General features: G+C 40.4%; 1 protein-coding gene across 1 annotated transcript in view; it reads left to right on the forward strand.

Moving 5' to 3' along the window:
- ABCA12 (ATP binding cassette subfamily A member 12) overlaps positions 1–20,433 on the forward strand; it is a 222,070-nt gene that overhangs the window by 94,355 nt on the left and 107,282 nt on the right. The window contains exons 10-17 of the mRNA XM_038748802.1: positions 1,942–2,054; positions 7,428–7,500; positions 10,325–10,443; positions 11,928–12,034; positions 15,931–16,187; positions 16,286–16,395; positions 19,212–19,336; positions 20,167–20,340. Coding sequence (XP_038604730.1) covers positions 1,942–2,054; positions 7,428–7,500; positions 10,325–10,443; positions 11,928–12,034; positions 15,931–16,187; positions 16,286–16,395; positions 19,212–19,336; positions 20,167–20,340 — 1,078 coding nt within the window. The remainder of the gene's footprint in view (positions 1–1,941; positions 2,055–7,427; positions 7,501–10,324; positions 10,444–11,927; positions 12,035–15,930; positions 16,188–16,285; positions 16,396–19,211; positions 19,337–20,166; positions 20,341–20,433) is intronic.

Here is a 20,433-nt window from a genome sequence, read left to right on the forward strand (position 1 = left end):
ATCAAACGCTCCTCTTCTTGGCGAGGAGCAGTGTGGCCTAGTGGAAAGAGCCAGGGTCTGGGATTCAGAGGACCCAGGTTCTAATCCCAGATCCATCACTTGTTTTCTGTGTGACCTTGGGCAGTCACTTAGCTTCTCTGTGCCTCAGTTACCTCATCTGTAAAATGAGGATTAAGACTGTGAGCCCCATGTGTGACATGGACTATGTCCAACCCGATTAGCTTGTATCTACTCCAGCGCTTACAGTGCATGGCACATAGTAAGCGCTTAAGAAATGCCATTAAAATAAATGAACATTACTTGGCCAGTTGCTGGTATTTGTTACTGAATTGTACTTCCCAAGTGCTTAGTGCAGTGCCCTGCACACAGTAAGCACTCAATAAATACGATTGATTGAATGAATGAATGAATGAATTCAATGGTCTGATGGGGATGAGAAGCAGCATGGCTCAATGGAAAGAGCACGGGCTTTGGAGTTAGAGGTCATGAATTCAAATCCTGGCTCTGCCAGTTGTCAGCTGTGTGACTTTGGGCAAGTCACTTAACTTCTCTGGGCCTCAGTTACCTCATCTGTAAAATGGGGATTAAGACTGTGAGCCCCCCGTGGGACAACCTGATCACTTTGTAACCTCCTCAGTGCTTAGAACAGTGCTTTGTACATAGTAAGTGCTTAATAAATTCCACTGTTATTGTCATTATCAGCTGTATGACTTTGGGCAAGTCACTTGACTTCTCTGTGCCTCAGTTACCTCATTTGTAAAATGGGGATTAAGATTGTAAACCCCATGTGGGACAACCTGATCACCTTGTATCCCCCCGGTGCTTAGAATAGTGCTTTACGCATAGTAAGCTCTTAACAAATACCATTATTATTATTATTATTATTATGAGTTCATCTTTGAGTCCAATATTCTCCTTCCCAATGATCTTCAGGCAGCTGAGCTCAAGAAACCACACTCCGCAAAATATGATGATGACTAAAGAATGATCCCACTGGGAGAGAGGGTCAAGCCTCAGGCCTGAAACTTCAGGGTGAAGAACATTTACAGAGAAATAGATTTTAGCATGGGTGGTTTGCATAGTGCCATTCACATTCTCCCCTGCTGGCCATGTTTTGGCTGGAACCCAGAGTCTGAAGCAATAAGAAACATGATGAAACATGGTCAAACACACACAAAATAATGCTTGAGAGGCTTTGATTAATAATAATAATAATGGCATTTATTAAGTGCTTACTATGTGCAAAGCACTGTTCTAAGCGATTACATATTTGACCCCTGATTTCAATCTACCCTCTGGCTAATTTAGTGCTTGTAAGCAACTGAGGAAATGACCTGTCCTTTCACAAAATGATAAAAAATTATCAAAAATTCACCATTTGAAAATGTCTATCAATCGTATTTATTGAGAGCTTACTGTGTACAGAGCACTGTACTAAGCACTTGGGAGAGTATGATATAATACTCAACAGACACACTTGCTGTGCACAGTGGTGTTGGTTTAGATGTTTCGTTTTATTGTCTGTATTCCAGGACCTTGAATGGGACTTTAAATATTTTAGAGTTTCCGTGTGATTCTTATTTTAAGCCTCTGTCAGGAAAAGACTAACATTCTAAATCGGACCTTTCCTTTCCTTTCCTCCTTATTGGTGATTTAGCAGCAGGAGGACAAGCTATTACAAATTATATTTACCTAGTTTTTCTGTGAACAAATTAGAGTTGTGGTGTTGTGGATTTCTGTCCATTCTCTCTTTGGCTTCAAGATGCTTACTTGGGAATTTGCGCATGAACAGACAAACAAGTAATTAAATTACAAAGCAGCATCTTGCCTGGTACAAGAATAAATTTTCTACACTCTAGTCATTTTCCATCTGAATAACCTTTTGTTTCTTTGTGTAATCCTGGAAACGTAATCTGGTTTAATTATTTTTCAACTTGTTAGTGCTCTGTTGGTGATGCAGAAGGTTTATCCACATGTCATGAATAACAAAGGATTCAAGAGCATCCAGAACTCTGTTAAACATCTGCTTTACACTCTGGACTCTTCAGAACAAGGTATTGCATTTCAATCTTGCCCTACTAAATGAATTGCAAAATGCCCAAGAGAAATACAAAATGTATGGACCTAAACCAATTATAATGCCTGTTCTTATCAGAACTGAGTATTTCCTTCGCATGTTTCTAGTTCTCCCTGAAAATGTAAAGATAATATTGTTTGTTATCTCTCCTAGGTGAGTTTCTTCCAGTGGGGCTTTTCGACCAGAAGGACATGTATTTTGGGGGTGCTTTATAGAATGGCAAGGCTCTGGGCTCACTGCTAATGGAGAGAGGGTGGAAAGAGGAAAATCCATGATTTAACTCTACTCTTTCATGCAAAGTACCGCCAATATTTTTAAGAGTGTCACAGCATTTATGTAAACATTTATTTTAATGTCTGTCTCCCTCTCCTGTGGGCAGGAAGCATGTCTGGAACTTTGTTGTATAGTACTCTCCCAAGCACTTAGTGCAGTGCTCTGCACATAGTAAATGTTCAATAAATACCATTGATTAATGGATTGATTGGAAGAAGATGCATTGAATAATGCACCTTTTTCCCTTAGCTCCTGAACCCTCCTGAGCCCTTGACTGTTGCTGACATGTTGAAGTTTTATTCTCATAGTAATACTTTCAAAACAGAAGCAAAGGGGTGTTTGCATTTTCCATTTCAAAATGCATCAAGACCTATTTTAGAACTGCAGTGAAAGTGAACAGGGCACAGCAGCTAATGGTCACTAATCTGATAGCCTTGCTATTCTTGCTGATCTCTGAATGCAACCAATAACCTACCAGTAATAGTAGAAAAAAAAAGTTGGATGAAATACCCAGTGAAAAATCCATTGTACTATTCAAGAGCAGGATTTTGTTATTCTAATTTGGCCATCTGTCCTCTATATGATTTGATAAATGGCAAGATAAGGTGACCTGACCAATTGGTTTAGCAAAATGGAGGTGAAACTATCAGCAAAAGGCCAGAAGTTATGGAAAGTCAGAGCTCCAAACTTACATCCAATGACTACACAGCTTGGCAATACCCCTTGTCTCTCTTTAGTTTTCTTTTATATTTGCATTTGAATGTGTTAGGCACCTTTTCAAATCGGTCCCAACTATTCTTCTCTCTTTTATATTCAGACTCACACCTTGTAATTAAAGTGCAAGGTGATAAAGTTATGAAATTTCACAAAGGGCAAAATCTCTGAAGCTTACTAACTGTTTTTAAAGAGTGGGAAGCTGCTCTGGAGTTTTAAATAGGCAACTGAAAAAAAATTCCCTCCTAAAGAACAATATCCCCCACCAGTCATTCATCAGGACTTTACATGTGATAATGATCCTGCCAAGTTTTAGAGGAAGTCAGTGGATGGTCAACTCAGCAAGAGAAGATTGTTGAGGAAATAAGCGTAGTTTAGGAGAAGTAGCATGGCCTAGTGGAAAGAACACAGGATGGGGACCCAGGACACTGGGCTTCTAATTCCAGCTCTATCACTTGCCTGCTGTATGACCTTGGGCAGGTCACTTAACTTTGACTCATTTTCCTTATCTGTATCTTATCTGTGTGGACAAGGACTGCATCTGATCGTATCATATCTAGCCCAGTCCTTGGCAAATAGAAGCCATTTAGCAAATGCCGGAATTGTTATTGTCAAACTATTGAACAATGGCATTCATTGAGCAATTACCCGGTGCAAACCACCACACTAAGCACTTGGGAGAGTTCAATACCACAAGCTTGACAGAATATGCTGTAGTTGGTTATTGACCCCAAGCTTTCATTTCTTTCTCCATTTTTAATAGCAGTATCAAGCAATTTGGGTTTCTGTGTATAGGGGAGTCTAAGAACAAGGATTATGTTTGTCTTTCATTGATGTTTGCTCCTTTTTAGTTTGGGATATTATATGTGGTACTTTTTTATTTAAAGCTAGATATCACTTGAATCACATGGTAAGTGCTCAATAAATACCAATGATTCAAGTGATATCAACATATAATATTCCAAACCAAAAAGGAGCAAACATCAATGAAAGACAAACACATTTACTAAGCCCCTGGGAAAGTCCAATACAACAGAGTCACTAGAAGTGTTCCCTGCTCATATGGAGTTTACAATCTCTGGATAAGAAGAGTTTTACCCAGTATTAGATTATTTTTATTAGTGTAAGGACTATTTCAAAATAATGGGAATTATTCCCACAGGGAAAAACATTCCATATTTCTCCTACTGGAGGCACATTATTTAGGATTATTTGATCTTTACACTCTGTTCTGTCAAAATGCCTGTTTTCAAAGAGTTTTGGCTAGAACCCTGTTAGGGGATTAGGGAATATATGTGTTCTTAAAGAATATCCAGTTGTGGGAAAATTGGGCAATTACTGTAGTAACCATTGATTTGATGGGAATTGTTGATTAGGGTGTGGGTGATTTAAAGATACTAAAACAATCAATCAATTGTATTTATTGAGCAATTACTGTGTGCAGAACATTGTTCTAAGAACATGGGCGAGTAAATGCAATAGGGTTGGCAGACATGATGCTTTTTCTTCTTTTTCTCAAGTGCTCACTATCTATCAATCACTTTTCTAAACACTGGATTAGATATAAGCTAATCAGGTCGGACACAGTCCCACATGGGGTTCACAGTTTAAGTGGGAAGGATAACAGGCAACGAATCCCTATTTTACAGTTGAGGAAACTGAAGCACAGAGAAGTTGAGTGACTTGCCCAAGGTCACACAACAGGGAAGTGACAAAGCTGGGGTTATACCCCAGGTGTTTTGACTCCCAGGCCTATTCTCTTTCCACTAGTCCACACTGTTTCCACATTGCCCAGAAGGAGCATTCCACCATGATTGATAGTTTTCATTATAAATTCCTGTATTCCACCATTAGCAGAATGTTTTATACCCCTGCTACTCTTTGTGATTCAACTGGGTTAAGTACTTCAGAGTTGCAAAAACACAAAGGAACATGAAGTAACAATTGGTAGTGGATGGTTAATAAAGTCTGAGGCAGAAGTTGAGAAATACAGCACCAACCCATCTTGACCAAACCCAAATACTTGTGCACCAAATCGACTTGGGCCAACTTGTTATACCAGAACTGAGTCATTGTGTAGGAAGAACATTCCCTAATTCTTGCATCATGCTATATCAGAAACATGTAGTCAAAACACATGTTGTAGGAGAAGTAGCACGGCCTAGTGGATAGATCATGGGCCTCGGAGTCAGAAGTCTTGGGTTCTTATCTGCGAATTGAATGCTGTATGATCTTGAGCAAGACACTCAACTTCTCTGTGCGTCTGCAAAATGGGGATTAAGACTGTGAGACCCATATGAGTCAGGGACTGTGTCCAACCTGATTAGCTTTTACCTAACCCAGAGCTATGTACAGTGCCTGGGACACAATAAGTGCTTAACAAACACTGTAAAAAATGGAGAATTAGGTTTGTTTCTTTCAGTTCACTTTCTGATGCTCCCTTAGCCACAGGGAGCCAAGGCTTTCATTCATTCATACAATCATAGTTATTAAACACCTATTGTATGCAGAGCACTATACTAAGCACTTGGGAGAGTAAAATATAATGATAAACATACATATTCCCTAGCAGTCCCTTTATTTCCTTGTTATAGCAGCTGGATCAGGTCTTCCATTTCTATTCCAAACCAAATCATTTCCACTAGGATGGTCATGAGACAATGCCCCATGGAACAAGGTCCAAGATAAAATTCCCTTTTATCTACCATGCTGCTACTATGGTAGCATGGTAGGGGAAGCAGCGTGGCTTAGTGGAAAGAGCTTGGGTTTGGGAGTCAGAGGTCCTGGGTTCTAATCCCAGCTCTGCCACTTGTCAGCTGTGTGACTTTGGGCAAGTCACTTAACTTCTCTGGGCCTAAGTTACCCCATCTGTAAAATGGGGATTAAGACGGTGAGCACCATGTGGAACAATCTGATAACCTTGTATCTATCCCAGAACTTAGAACAGTGCTCGGCACATAGCACTTAACAAATACCTTCATCATCATTATTATTATTACCATGTTGATCCAAGCACTTATCCTATCCTCTCTGGACTACTGTGTCTAACTCCTCATTGACCTCCCTGCCTCCTGTCTCTCCACATCTCCAGTCCATAATTCACTTTGCCTCACTGATCATTTTTCCAAAAAAAGTTCAGTCCATGCCTCCTCACTCCTCAAGAATCTCCAATGACTGCCCATCTACCTCCCCATCAAACAGAAACTCCTTGCCATCAGCTTTGAATCACTCAATCAGCTCACTCCCTTCTACCTTACCTCACTGATCTCCTACTGTGGCCCAGCGCACACTCTTTACTCCTCTAATGCCAGTTTACTCACTGTCTTCTGATGTTGTCTATCTCACTGCCCTTTTCCACATCTTCCCCCTAGTCTGAAACTTCTTTCTCCTCCATATATGCCTGACCACCAATCTCCCAACCTTCAAAACATCATTCAGGTCACATCTCCTCCAAGAGGCCTTCCGTGATTAAGGCCTCTTTTCCCCACCTTCCTCTCCCTTCTGCGTCATCTATGCACTTGGTTCTGGTCTTGGTGACATTTGCTGTTTACCCTATCCTCAACCCCACAGCTCTTCTTTAAATTATATATTATAATTTTTTAATTTGTATTAATGTCTGTCTTCTCTTCTAGACTGTAAGCTCGATGTGGGTAGGGATAGTGTCTGCCAAATCTGTTATATTGTACCCTCCCAAGTACTTAGTTCAGAGCTCTGCACATAGTAAATGCTCAATAAATGCCACTGATTGATTGATTGATTGATTCTGTGTGACCTTGGGCAAGTCACCTAAATTCTCTGTGCCTCATTTTCTTCATCTGTAAAATGAAGATTAAATCTTACTCCCTCCTACTTAGACTGTGAGCCCCATGTGGTACAGAGACTGTGTCCAACCTGCACTTGCATTTGTACCTTTTATTCATTCCACCCTCAATGCCACAGCACTTATCTACATATCCATACTTAATTTTTCTTATATTAGTGTCTCCCCCTGAAGACTATAAGCTCCTCATTGGCAAGGGAACTTTTCTACCAATTCTATGTTATGCTCTCCCAAGCACTTAGTACAGTGCTCTGCATACAGTAAGTGCTCAAGAAATGCCATTGATCGATTGATGGATTGATTATCTTGTATCCACCCTAACACTTAGTATAGTGCTGGCACATAGTAAGGGCTCAACAAGTGTCATTAAAAAAAATTAATCACTGGTGTGAGATTTTAGAAAACCAGAGGAAAACATTTCTCCTTAGGAAACCCACAGAAAAATTTCATAATCCCTTTGTGTATTGGTTATATTCAATTAGTGACTTCTGTTTCTATAGAAGAAATAATTTCAAAGGTGTGGTCCATATCATTTCATTTCAGCTGGAGCTGTCAATGCAACACATCTGTGGGCTGAGGGTGACCAGAAGCTCTCTCCAAGCAGTCTGGCTGCTCAGTAAGTTTTTTAATTTTTTTTCTATCTGTACCAATTGTTCATTTGGTGTTACCTATTCTCAAAGGTAATAATATTATTGGTGTGCTGGGCTCCAGGGGAAATGTAAATTTTGCAGGAAGAGAAATTTTCAACCACTAACCCACCCTAAAGTGGTTCATAATTAATATTCCTCAACATAGGTCTTATTTTTGTTTAGGTCAGTCAGTACCAAAGACTCATTTTATAGGCTCATATTTCTGGGCTAGATGTTGGTAGACAAACATCTGCTAGACTAGCTTTGACAGTGTAGGTGGATAAATTGAATTCCTTGAACTCTCATTGGCATCGATTCTTAAAACTTGATTTTAACTTTTAGACAAGAAGCTCATTATGCTATTTATTTGCCCTCACAACACATTTAAAGTACTTATCAATCAGTAGAATTTACTGAGCGCTTGCTATGTAGAGAGCACTTATGTACATATATGTAATTTATATTAATGTCTGCATCCCTCTCTAAACTGTAAGCTCCTTGTGGACAGGAAATGTGCCTACCAACTCTGTCATATTGTATTCTTTCAAGCCCTTAGTACAGTACTCTATACACAGTAAGCACTCAAAACATAAGATTGATTGACTGATTGAGTTTTGGTGATTTAACCAGACAAGGTAGATTCCATTATATTGGTGCAAATTTCATTATCCAGGTGTGTGTTCAGGTCAAATTGGTCTGAGAAATAAAGAAAATGCCAGCAGGAAGAAGCAAAGGGGCAGTCATCCTCAAAAGACCATTGATATAAGCAAAATGTTCTGTGAATGATCAGTGGTAAACACACAAATATGGAGAAGCAAATTCCAAAAGGAGATCAGTGCAATAGAGAATAAACCTTAGAAAACTAGACAGCATTGGATTATTGTACTTAAGACATAAAGAGATATTTTGCGTTATACTGCATTTAACATATAAAGGTCTGATTTGGTTCTTATTCTTGTGCATATATTTGTCAAGAGTAGACTCCACTTAGTGATCTGTGTAATTCACTTCAGATGAAAGGTTCTCCTGATCCCATCAGAATGCAATTAATTACCAATCAGAACTTAAGCTTAAATCAGTTGATTAATTCATCATGTTTTCTAAGCACTTACCGTTTGCAGAATACTGTACTAAGTATTTGGGAGAGGATGATATAAAATAACAGACACAGTCCTTGCCCTCAAAGAATGTACATTCTAATGGGGGAAGACATATAGACAGAAATTATTTACAAATAACAGGAATGGGAATAAGAGCAAAGCTACAATTCTAGGAAGAAGTGTGGAAAGATAAATAGAGAAATAAATAAGTGAAAAATAAACATGGGGTGAATTTTCATGAGGGCTTTAGAGAGAGCTGTAGATGGCAGATTTGAGGGAGGAGGGAATTCCAAGAGGATTAGGCTGGACAGAGGCACTGAAAGGAAGAAGAGTGGAAGCTAGTTTGAAGAGAGAAGATCTGTAAGGAGAAAGCTGGGAGGAGACCCTGAATCTTTTATGCATGACTCCTGGTGAATATTTTATTGTACAGGTTCTGTGATGCTTTCTCATTTTGGTAATCTTTCCTCCTCTTGCATTTTTGGACTTCATTCTGTAGAAATAAATTATTCAGGTTCTTGAGGGAGTCATAGTAAATCTTTATTTGTGGAGAATTTTGCTGAGATTCCCTTTCATTGATTCTACCAGAGAACAAAGGGCTATACAGATGATTTCTCAAATTCTCATTCCAACCTATAATCCAATGATTGAGCCAATAATGTACACGCAGAGTCCCCGAAGTGGTGGATCTCAAATGTTTTCATCTTTCAACCCCTTCCAGGGCCCCCTTTAATCCCCTCAGGAAAGGTACTTCCAAATTTGGGTGAGTCGTGATTTCTGGGAACAACATTCTACATCAACTCCATTCCCACCTTCTTCTATCCCAATTCCCTCAGCATCAATGGAAAATGTTCCAAGGCTATGAAGATCGAACCTGGGAAGAACGTGAGAGGAAAGATGAAAGGCAGAGCAGCTGTTGATCCCCTAGCATCTAGTCATTACTTTTTGTACATTTCACAGCTACAGATGATTATTTCCTAGTCTGACCTCAGGATACACAGTGGCCCCAACATTCTGACAGGAAAGACTGTGGAGAGGGAGAGACGTAAGGTTGGAGGGGGTCGATTGTCCTAATTAACCCAGAATGCAGGCCTCCACCTGCTGATGCCACTTCTCAGGGAGTGTGGGGAGTCTTGCTTGTTATTTCCTAGCATTCTCTCCTCCTTCTCCCCCTCTACCTCCTTGGGGGTGAAGGATCCGGTTCAGTGGATCATGAAATCCTAATTCTGTTGCATGCCTGGAGCAGAGAAGTCCCTTTCATCTTTCTGAAAAATGATCTTGGAGAAACCAAGTATTTCAATTCTGTGAGCCAATCAAAAAGGTCACAGCCTCACGCTGGAATTTTGAGCAAGAATTTTTTTATCAAGTGTTTCAAATCGCTATGCCACAGTGAATAGAGGCAGTCTTCCTGAATGCTAATGTGAAAGTTCCACTAGGTAAAAGGTAAGTTTACTTGACAGACTCCGACAGGGTACTCGCAATACTAATTAGCTAAATCTTTAAATAAAATCAAATGTTCAGTTCAGAATGGCTGACAAATGCAAATATCGTGCAAGCTTAAAACCTCTTACTCCCCAACCCACAATGAAGCTAGTGGCAGAGTTTATTCATGGGACCCAATAAGGAGAAGATGGAAAAAATTATCATTGATGTTTCATGTTCCTTAGTTGCCTACCTATGTTTTATTTATTCAGTAAATGTTTTCAATTCCCAGACTTCTCATATTGGAAAACTTTGAAAATACCCTCATTAATATGTCTGATGAAAGCCCGTACCTGCCTTACTTAGTGTGTGTGAAGAATGTGACAGATAATCTGGCCAATGAATTACCAGGTAATACTTGCCTTAATGCTAGAAAAAAAGTGTTCATTTGTCCTTCCACTCCTGAAACCATTTTCTGGAATGGAAAGTTTCTTGTCTGAATCTATAGAAAAAGAAAATGGAACTACTAGAAGTGATATCTTGGAATATTGATCTACAAAGACACTAAGGTTTTCTATTATTTTTGAAAATATTATTCATAGCATTTATTAGACATCTATATATGCTAGGTGCTGTTGATAATCTGTTCATGTATCTACCTGAATGTACTTAGATAATTTTAAAAGTCAGCAGTGAATAAAAAGGACAATGTGTAGAGAAATAACTCCAACAAGCAAAAGATTGCACCCATTCTTGTTTTCAGTCCCCTTACCCTTTGTTTTCCTTTTCAGTTTCCTTCTTCTGAAAGAAGTATAAACTTTGTATTTAATTAAATATCACATTCCTTTTTCTGCTTTAAAGAAATGGTAATTTTTCCTTATATTTTATCTTCCTATGTAAAAATTAAAAAAAATTCAGTCTCAAGGCCAGTGCCGAATAGATTTTTTAATCTGTGAGCTTTGTATACCTGAAGTGAATGAATCAAGATGGAAAGTTCCCATTTGTTTCAAAATGATTATGCACCTGTTTCCCAAACTCACACCAAACAACAACACCTAAAAAAGTCACAGATAGAGAGACATATTTTGGCCCTTGAAGCCAAAAAACTGCAAGACCTTTAGTAGAAATGGTTATTCCTAAAGGCAGTCCTCTTGTGAATCCAGTTGTTTAAAAATAACAGCTTCGTGTTTTCTGTGTGACTCTTTTTAATGGCATTTGTTAAGCGTTTACTAGGTGCCAAGCACTGTACTAAGCACTGGAGAAGGCTAATCAGGATGGACACAGTCTGTGTCCCACATGGGGCAGCGTGGCTCAGTGGAAAGAGCATGGGCTTTGGAGTCAGAGGTCATGGGTTCAAATCCCAGCTCCATCAATTGTCAGCTGTGTGACTTTGGGCGAGTCACTTAACTTCTCTTTGCCTTAGTTACCTCATCTGTAAAATGGGGATTAAGACTGTGAGCCCTCCGTGGGACAACCTGATCACCTTGTAACTTTCCCAGCACTTAGAAAACTACTTTGCACATGGTAAGTGCTTAATAAATGCTTTCATTATTATTATTATCATTATTATTATTATTATTATGGGGCTCATGGTCTCAATCCCCATTCTACAGGTTAGGAAACTGAGGCACAGAGAAGTTAAATGACTTGCCCATGGTCTCACAGCAGACAGGTGGTGGAGCCAGGATTAGAACCCAGGTCTTCTGATGCCCAGGCCTGTGCTCTTTCCATTAGGCCTCAATGCTTCCCAGTGTTTATGGGAAAAATACAAGTTCTGTTATTTAACACATGACATCTTACTTTTATCTCTGAAAACTTCTTTAAATACTAGTGATAGAAGTATATTTCAGACACGTGATCTCCTATCTAAAATAATTCTTTTTCATTTTTTACAGAAAATCTAAGGCCTCTACAGTCTACAATTCGGCTAAAAAAACCTTTCCTTCAAAACGAGACTTACGAGAATTATTTTCCTTCAGTCCCAGAAATTCTAAGATCAAAGGTAAAGTAATAATCCAGTTTATCAATTTAATAAGAAGTCAAAGGGATATACCTTCGAAAACTATATCACCACAAATACGAACGTTTGACGGTCCCTTCTGGTTAATGAGTACTGCAAGAGAAGGGGAAGAGGAGATGGCCCAGCTTGGCCATTTTAGTCAGTCAAAAGTATTTTTGAGCACTTATTGTGTGCAGAGCTCTGTACTAAGCACTTTGGAGAATACACCAGAACAATAAATAGACCTATTTCCTGCCCATAATGAGTTTACAGTCTAGAGAGGGAGACAGACACTAATATAAATTATAGTCCTGCCCTCTCTGACTGGGGAAAAACTTCTGATGTAATTTTCTGTCCTAGCCTGTTCCAAATTGCCTATTTATTAAGCTGGGCCCCTGGAAAAACGACCCGCACATTTAGTGGGCTCTCAGCAATGTCCTGCATGGACAGTAATAATAATGACGGTATTTGTTAAATGCTTACTGTGTGTGGGCTCTGTACTGACTGCTGGGGTGGATACAAGCAAATCTAGTTGGACACAGTTCCTGTCCCATGTGGGGCTCACAGTCTCAATCTCCATTTTACAGATGAGGTAATTGAGGCAAAGAGAAGTGAAGTGACTTGCCCAAGGTCACACAGCAGACAAGTGGTGGAGCTGGTATTAGAACCCATGACTTTCTGACTCCCAAGCCAGTACCCTATTCGCTATGCCATGCTGCTTCTCCACCCATCTGGATTTCAAAGTGGAGGGGATAGGCCTTCTCGGAGCCATTCAAGAACTTAATGTGCAGCCTGGTGAAACCACAGAAACCGAAAATCCATCCAAAAGGGAGAAAATCTCTGATGCCTCTGGTCCTTGTCAAAAGATATTTAAATTGTGAAAAATAAAAATCAATTTGGATTGCTGCAGCCTGGGGCCACCCCCTGGTGCAGGGTGTGAAGTACCATGCAGGGTTCCAATATCAGAAAACACAACACAAGTGGCAATTCAGACTCCAAAGACTTAAGACATGGCTGCCTCTGCCAGCGTGGCACTATAAAAAGAGAAGCAGCATGGCCCTAGTGGATACAGCACTGGCCTGGGTGTCAGAAAGACCTGGGTTTTAATCCCAGTTCCACTGCTTGTCTACTGTGTGTCCTTAAGAAAGTCACCTCACTTCTCTGGGCCTCAGTTACTTCATCTCTAACAAGTGTAAAATGGGGATTAAGACTGCGAGGGACAAGGACTGTGTCCAATCCAATTTCCTTGTATCCACCCCAGTGCTTACTACAGAGCACATAATAAGCATTTAATGAATACCATTAATACGACGGTAGAAGTAAAAACGTAGCCAAGTTATCACAAACAGTCATGTGGCTTGGATAGTTCCCCTTTAGCATTTCTTACAGAGGCACACACAACACACACACACACACACACACACACACACACACATTGTAAGGCAATAACACAGTCAAAGGTCTCCCAAGTTTCAAAGAAATTTGCTCAAATGTATTTAATTTGGCATTTTCTTGATTCAATTATGTAAGTGGGATTGAAGTATTTATTCATCTGTCAGTAAGGCAGGGAAGTGAAGGGTGGAGTTTTGCTTTAAAATTGCCTTTCTTAGGCAACAACTCATTATTTTAATATGTTCAAATTAAGCATTCACCAAAAGGCCAAATGCATTAATAGCTGGGTTTTTTGTTTAAGTGGTATTATATTTGGAGATTTATACCACAACTTGCATGATCTACAAAGCTTTCCCTGGTTTAATTTATTGATTAACCTGACAGTAGAATAGAAAATCAGAGCAAAAATTGTCACCCACTGTGCTTTCCTAGTTAATGCACTTCCAAGCCATGCCCTTTGGTGCAATCTTCATTTTATATCTCAAACTATAGTCCTCTGAGGGTGTGAAGCTCTGAGTAAGACTCATTCTCTCTTTCATTCGTTCTTCTAGATTGGATGCTCCATGTGGGCAGCTAAAGTGCCTACCACTCTGTGGTATTGTATTCTGCAAAGAGCTTAATATGGTGCTCTGCACACAGTAAGCACTCAGTAAATACCATTGATTGATACCTGAATATCTGACAGGAGGAAACCACCAGATTACCTGTCTTAGAGTAGGTCTAGATCTTGTTTTTCACCTAGGGAAGAATCTTTAATCAATCAATTGTATTTATGGAGCACATATTGTTTGCAGAGCACTGTAATAAGCACTAGAGAGAGTACGATATAACATAGTTTTGTTTGGCATTTGTTAAGCACTTACTATGTGCCAGGAACTGTACTAAGTCCTGGGGTAGAAACAACTTAATCAGGTTGGATACAGTCCATTTCCCACATGGACTTAATTCACATTCTCCAGTCTTAATCCCCATTTTACAGATGAGATAACTGAGGCACAGAGAAGTTAAGTGACTTGCCCAAGGTCACACATCAAAGCCCATGCTCTATCCGCTAGGCCATGAATGGTCTCACTGGTATCTAGGCTGTTTCCTGAGAACCTGACCCCACCCCTAGCCTGTAAGTGTGTGGTGGACAGGAAATGTGCTTATCATCTCTGTTATCTTGTACTCTCCCAAGCACTTAGTACAGTGCTCTGCACACAGTAAATGCTTAATAAATATGATTGATTGACTGATTGATGATCTAGTTTCCTGCACTGTCCTTCACCGACTCCAATTCCTCCTTTTCCTCCCTCATTCCCTGCATCAGGGAGTACCCGGGAAAATCCCTAGGAATCAGAAACCAAGAAGTCCTGTGGAAAGCTACGGCTTTCTCCCTTCTTCTCTCCTGAATTCATCACTGCCCAGAGATGTCAGCGTACTGGTGGCAGCCACCCAGCACTTTGTTTTTTTCCTTTGGTATTTGTTAAATGCTCACTATATGCCAGGCACTGTACTAAGCTCTGGAGGAGATACAAGCTAATCAGGTTGGACACAGTCCATGTCCCACATCGAGGCCCACAGTCTTATTCCCCATTTTGCAGATGAGGTAACTGAGGCACAGAGAAGTAAAGTGTCTTGCCCAAGGTCACACACACAGCAGACATGCGGTGGAGCTGGGATTAGAACCCAGGTCCTTCTGACTCCCAAGCTTGTGCTCTATCCACTAGGCAATACTGCCTCCCATTGAATGGCAGTGCCTGCCCCAGAAGAGAATGATCCTCAACTCTGCCGTGCTGGCCCTAAGACCGGGTAGACAGTCATATATAAGAACATTTAATGAAGTGTCCTTTCAACCGAAAGTACTGTAATGCAATGCCCACATGTATGTATAAGTGTGTATATATTCGGTACGAACAAACTATGAAGAAACTTGCAATTCCCCACTCATACAGTGAATATTAGAGGCTTTTGAGTAGTTCTTATGACTGCTACAACTTAGAAACCCTTGCTTCCACGATTTGGAATTTATGACCACCAAAAAATGACCTGGCTGTTTGGCACTGAAATCTGTCTCATTATCACCTGGTGATTTTTTTCAGGGTTGATTTGCAAGCCCAATTTTTAGATGGCTAGAGTTACCACATTCAGGCTGTGCCCTCAGAGCACCTGATTTCTGAAAGGAAGTAAGTTCCCACCCTCCCCAAACTGGCTTTCCCAGCAATGCGACCTCGGGCACATTGTACTGTGTCCAATCCTGTTAACTTTGAGCCACAGAACCAGCTATGCAAGCCAAGATGGATTTGCCAACCTCAATGAAGTAGGAAGTGACTGTCAAGAGTAACACACTAGATTGGACTAATGTAAAGCCATCAAGCTCCCTGTAATCATTGACCGACCACCCGAACCTGCCTGCAGAGCATGAATTCGAAAGCGAATCGGTGTCGGCTCCCTGCGTTTAAGCAGTGATAGCCTATATTTTTCACAACTAACCCTTCCTTCCCCCCAATCTGTTTCTATTTTGAAAGCTGTCACAACTCCGGAACCTTACCCAACTTCTTTGTGACTTGGAGACTTTCAGCACAGTGCAGAAAACATGCCAGATCCCTACTCTCAGCTTTGGGGAACTGTGTGAGGAGAGTCAGTTTCACGTACAATTTCTCAAAGCAGCAGAACTCGGCACCGAAATCACTGCCGCCGTACTGAACCATGACAACATCGTATCTCAAAGACTCCAGGATCTGCTAACTGGGGATCCAAGTAAAATTGATTTGAATGTAGATTGGTAAGTTTCCCCTCCATCTTTTCTGCTACAGCTGAATCATTCACCCAGATTTGCAAGTACCTTAGTGGATTTCTCATTCTCTTTTGCTTTTATTTCAGGTTCCTCGAACAAGCACTGCAAATGAATTACTTGGAAAATATCACTGAGCTAATGCCCACTCTGAGGTCCATGCTTCATATCAATAACACCGCTTCAGCTTCTAAGCCAGGTGGTTTCCCATTCATCTTTGAATAGGAGGTTAATGAATCCCATGCACTGATACACTGCAGTTACAGTTATACATGTGCCAGGTTCTGACTCCAGTCTTTCAAGTGTCCAATTAGACTTCCTTGAATGACTTTCCCAAAAAGTAGAGCCTGAGGCTGTTTAATGTGGAATGCTACTTGTTTTGTTTTGTTGTCTGTCTCCCCCTTCTAGACTGCGAGCCTGTTGTTGGGTAGGGACCATCTCTGTATGTATTTCTCAAGCGCTTAGTACAATGCTCTGCACACAGTAAGCGCTCAGTAAATATGATTGAATGAATGAATGCTCCTCCTGTGAGACAGGGGCTGATCCCGTCTGATTAACCCATATCTACCACAGAGCTGAGTACAGTGCATGCCCTGTAGTAAGCGTTCAACAAATATCACAGTTATTACTGTAGTAAGCGTTGAACAAATATCACAATCATTCTTTAAGTCTGAGAAGCAGTCTGGCCTTCTGGGAAGAGCATGGGCCTGGGAGTTAGAAGGACCTGAGTTCTAATCCCAGCTCTGCCAGTCACCTGTTGTATGACCTTGGGCAAGTCACTTAACTTCTCTGTACCTTAGTTTCCTCAACTGTAAAATGGAGATTAAATACCTGTTCCCCCACCTACTTACGCTGTAAGCCCCATGTGGGACAGGGATTGTGTTCGACCTTATTAACCTGTATTCATTCATTCATTCATTCATTCAATCATATTTATTGAGCGCTTACTGTGTGCAGATCACTGTACTAAGCGCTTTTATCTACTCCAGCACTTAGAACAGTGTTTGACACATAGTAAGTGCTTAACAAATACTATTTTTTTAAAAAAACCTAAAGGACCTAGAACATCATGCAGAGTTAGGGCCTTCTGTGGGCTGCCTGTAGCCCCCGACCACCATAATTTAAGGTGGGAATTGGGAGTAGGGATGTTCCCACCTCTCGGAAATGACCTGTAGCTGTCTGAACTTGGCTTTAGGTGGGAATGAGCATAGCTCTCTGCTCTAGTCATAAATTAAAGTCAAGAACAACATCACGGGCCACGTTTCCAGGCTTCTGAAGCCACAGAAGCCTAGACTGTGAGCCCACTGTTGGGTAGGGACCATCTCTATATGTTTCCAACTTGTACTTCTCGAGCGCTTAGTACAGTGCTCTGCACACAGTAAGTGCTCAATAAATACGATTGAATGCACAGAAGGCCCCTGAGTCAGCTGGAAACAGGAAGGACAACTAGAATACCTGAACCTTTTAAAGAGCTTCTTAATCCCCTCCACTTTGCTCTTCTGATGGATCAGAATAAAAACTGTATGCTTCCCTTCCTCCCCTGTAACCACTCCTAAAGTGAAATTTTACCAGCTGTTGGATTTTGGGAGCGATTTGATGAAGAAAAGCCAAAAGAAATGTTTATTCATCATCCTCTCCTCTGACAGAGTTCTGCCCAGGAATATTACACATCTTAATGTAATGCAATTCTCCTCAGGATAAGGCCTTCATGGTCAGAAGAAAGGCAGGAAGGATTTTAGTCACTCTACAACCACAAGATTTACTGATCCCCAAGGATAAAAATAAATGAAGTCACACTGATGATGATGATGATGATGATGATGATGGCATTTGTTAAGCGCTTACTATGTGCAAAGCACTGTTCTAAGCGCTGGGGAAGTTACAATAATAATAATAATAATAATAATGATGGCATTTGGCTTACTATGTGCAAAGCACTGTTCTAAGCACTGGGGAGGTTACAATAATAATATACACTGGTATAAAGGAATAGAAATTAGGATCTCCTAAAACTGCCACCAAATTGTTATTATTTTATTACGCAAGTAGGAAGAAGGCAATTGTGCCCAAGTTGTAGAAGTAATCAAAGCTGCGTCCCTGGGTACCAACAGTTTCAAGTGTTTTGTATATATAGGAGTGCAAATGTATCCATCTTTGGCATAATTCATCTATAGGGCTACTTTTTATCCTCGTTTAAGAGTGAAAAAACATATTCATACAACCCCAGCCGAGAAATCAATTGTGTTTTGTTTTTAAATCAATGACTTCTGCAGTCAGTGAAGAATAATGTTTCCCTGAACCACAAATCTGAGTCCCTGCTTTTAATCACCTGAAATCATTGCAGAGGAATTCAGGGTGCAGAACTATCTGTTATCCAGGGATTATCAGAAAAGGAATTTTTTAATGGCATTTGCTCAGCACTTGCTATTTGTCAAGCGCTGTTTTAAGCCCTGGGGTAGATATGAGTTGATCAGGATGGACCCAATCCCTGTCCCACATTGGGATCACAATAGAAGCAGGAGGGAGAAGAGATACAGAACCCCTATTTTTCAGCGAGGAAACTGAAAGACAAATAAATTAAGTGAGTTGCCCAGAGGTCACAGAGCAGACAAGTGACAGTACCATGATTAGAACCTAGTCCATTGACTCCGACGCCCATGCTCTTTTCACTAGGTCATGCTGCTTCCCAAGCAGGTGTCTTGTAGGTACTTTTGAGACAAAAAGTTCAAGACAAATAGTTTTGCATCACGACCCAATATGCTCAGTCATGTGAGTAAGCTCCCTCTCAACGACTGTAAGCTCTCTGTGGACAGGTAACATGGCTACCAACTCTGGTAAATTGTACTCTCCTAACTGCTTAATACGGTACTCTTCATATAGTAAGTGTTCAACAAGTACAAATGATTGATCGATGTCAAGTTTGCTTCAACTAATTTGAGGAAAGTTATATGAGTTCATTGTATTACTAGATGAAACACATTTTAACCAATATACAAATGGATTCTTTTTTGCAAGGCCAATTAATGGATTTGTTTAAAAACGTGGATCACCTGAAAGATGATCTCCGTAGAGTCACGGGGATGTCCAATTCCAGCATCGACATGCTACTGGAAATGCCCATTCCCGAAAACAGAGATGAGGTCAGTGAAAAAGCTCCAGGGCTCTCCTTTTCAAAATGACAAATTTTTCTTCATAGGATAAGCATTAAAGAGACCCAGAAAGGAAAGCTTCTGAAGTAGAATCATTCTTATTGGGGGAAAAAAAATCAAGACTGGCAAAAAAATCCTCATTACTTTCAAAGAGAACAAGAGGAAAGAACCTTTCTCTGTAGCATATGCTTAGACATTTTCCTTGTTCATTCCCATGTGGAGAAGTCTTCCTGATAGGGAATCTCTCTTCTACTCTTCCTATCCCTACTGATACTGCATTCAGCATGAGCACTGAGTGTATTTAATTCATTTATTCTTGAGTCAGGTCCCTTGGGCGTCCTTTACGCTGCTTCTCCATCTCTTGTCTAAGAAAAGAGAGTCTATCTGGGGATGAACATATGCAGCAAAGCAACTTTGCTTCAGGCCCCTTCCCTGCTATTCTGCAGCTAGTTGGAAGTCTGCCTGGGCAGTCTCTGGGTGGAGCGAATTGACCTTTAACAAAATTTTCTTTGTAAACAGAATGTCTCCCAGATACCTAGGTTTTAGTGTAAGGCACTGCAGGGCTTGTATGGAATGGTCCCTGATTTTTATCATTCTCCCATGCTTGCCTTAAACCTTTCCACTTCCCATCCTCCCCTTCTCTGATTTTCAATTTCTGTCAACTCAGCAAAGGTCTAAGGAACAGACAGAGGGTTGTTTTTAGGAGATCAATTGTCTTGACTATGACATGATATTGCAGAGTATTCCCTGTATTTTAGAATACAGTAGACAGACCAGAGCAACCTTGTGATATGCACTTTCTTTCTATCTCAAATTCACAGGTGGTTTCTCATGTCTTCTTCCTTCAATCTTGTGATTCTAACATCACTGATCCTAAGTTAGAAGCTGCGGTCAAGGAATTCTGTAACCTGTCTGTCCCAGAGAGATCTCGCAAGTTTTATCTTATCGGAGTTACACTTTTACATCATTTGGACATTTACAACTTTACCTACAAGGTACACATCCTGTTTTAATTCATTCATTCTGTTCCCTTCATTGACATTAACAATACTGTTCGATGATATAATCGCATTTTACAACAACAGCAG

This window comes from Tachyglossus aculeatus, chromosome 7, assembly GCF_015852505.1.
Source record: "Tachyglossus aculeatus isolate mTacAcu1 chromosome 7, mTacAcu1.pri, whole genome shotgun sequence".
Taxonomy (NCBI): domain Eukaryota; kingdom Metazoa; phylum Chordata; class Mammalia; order Monotremata; family Tachyglossidae; genus Tachyglossus; species Tachyglossus aculeatus.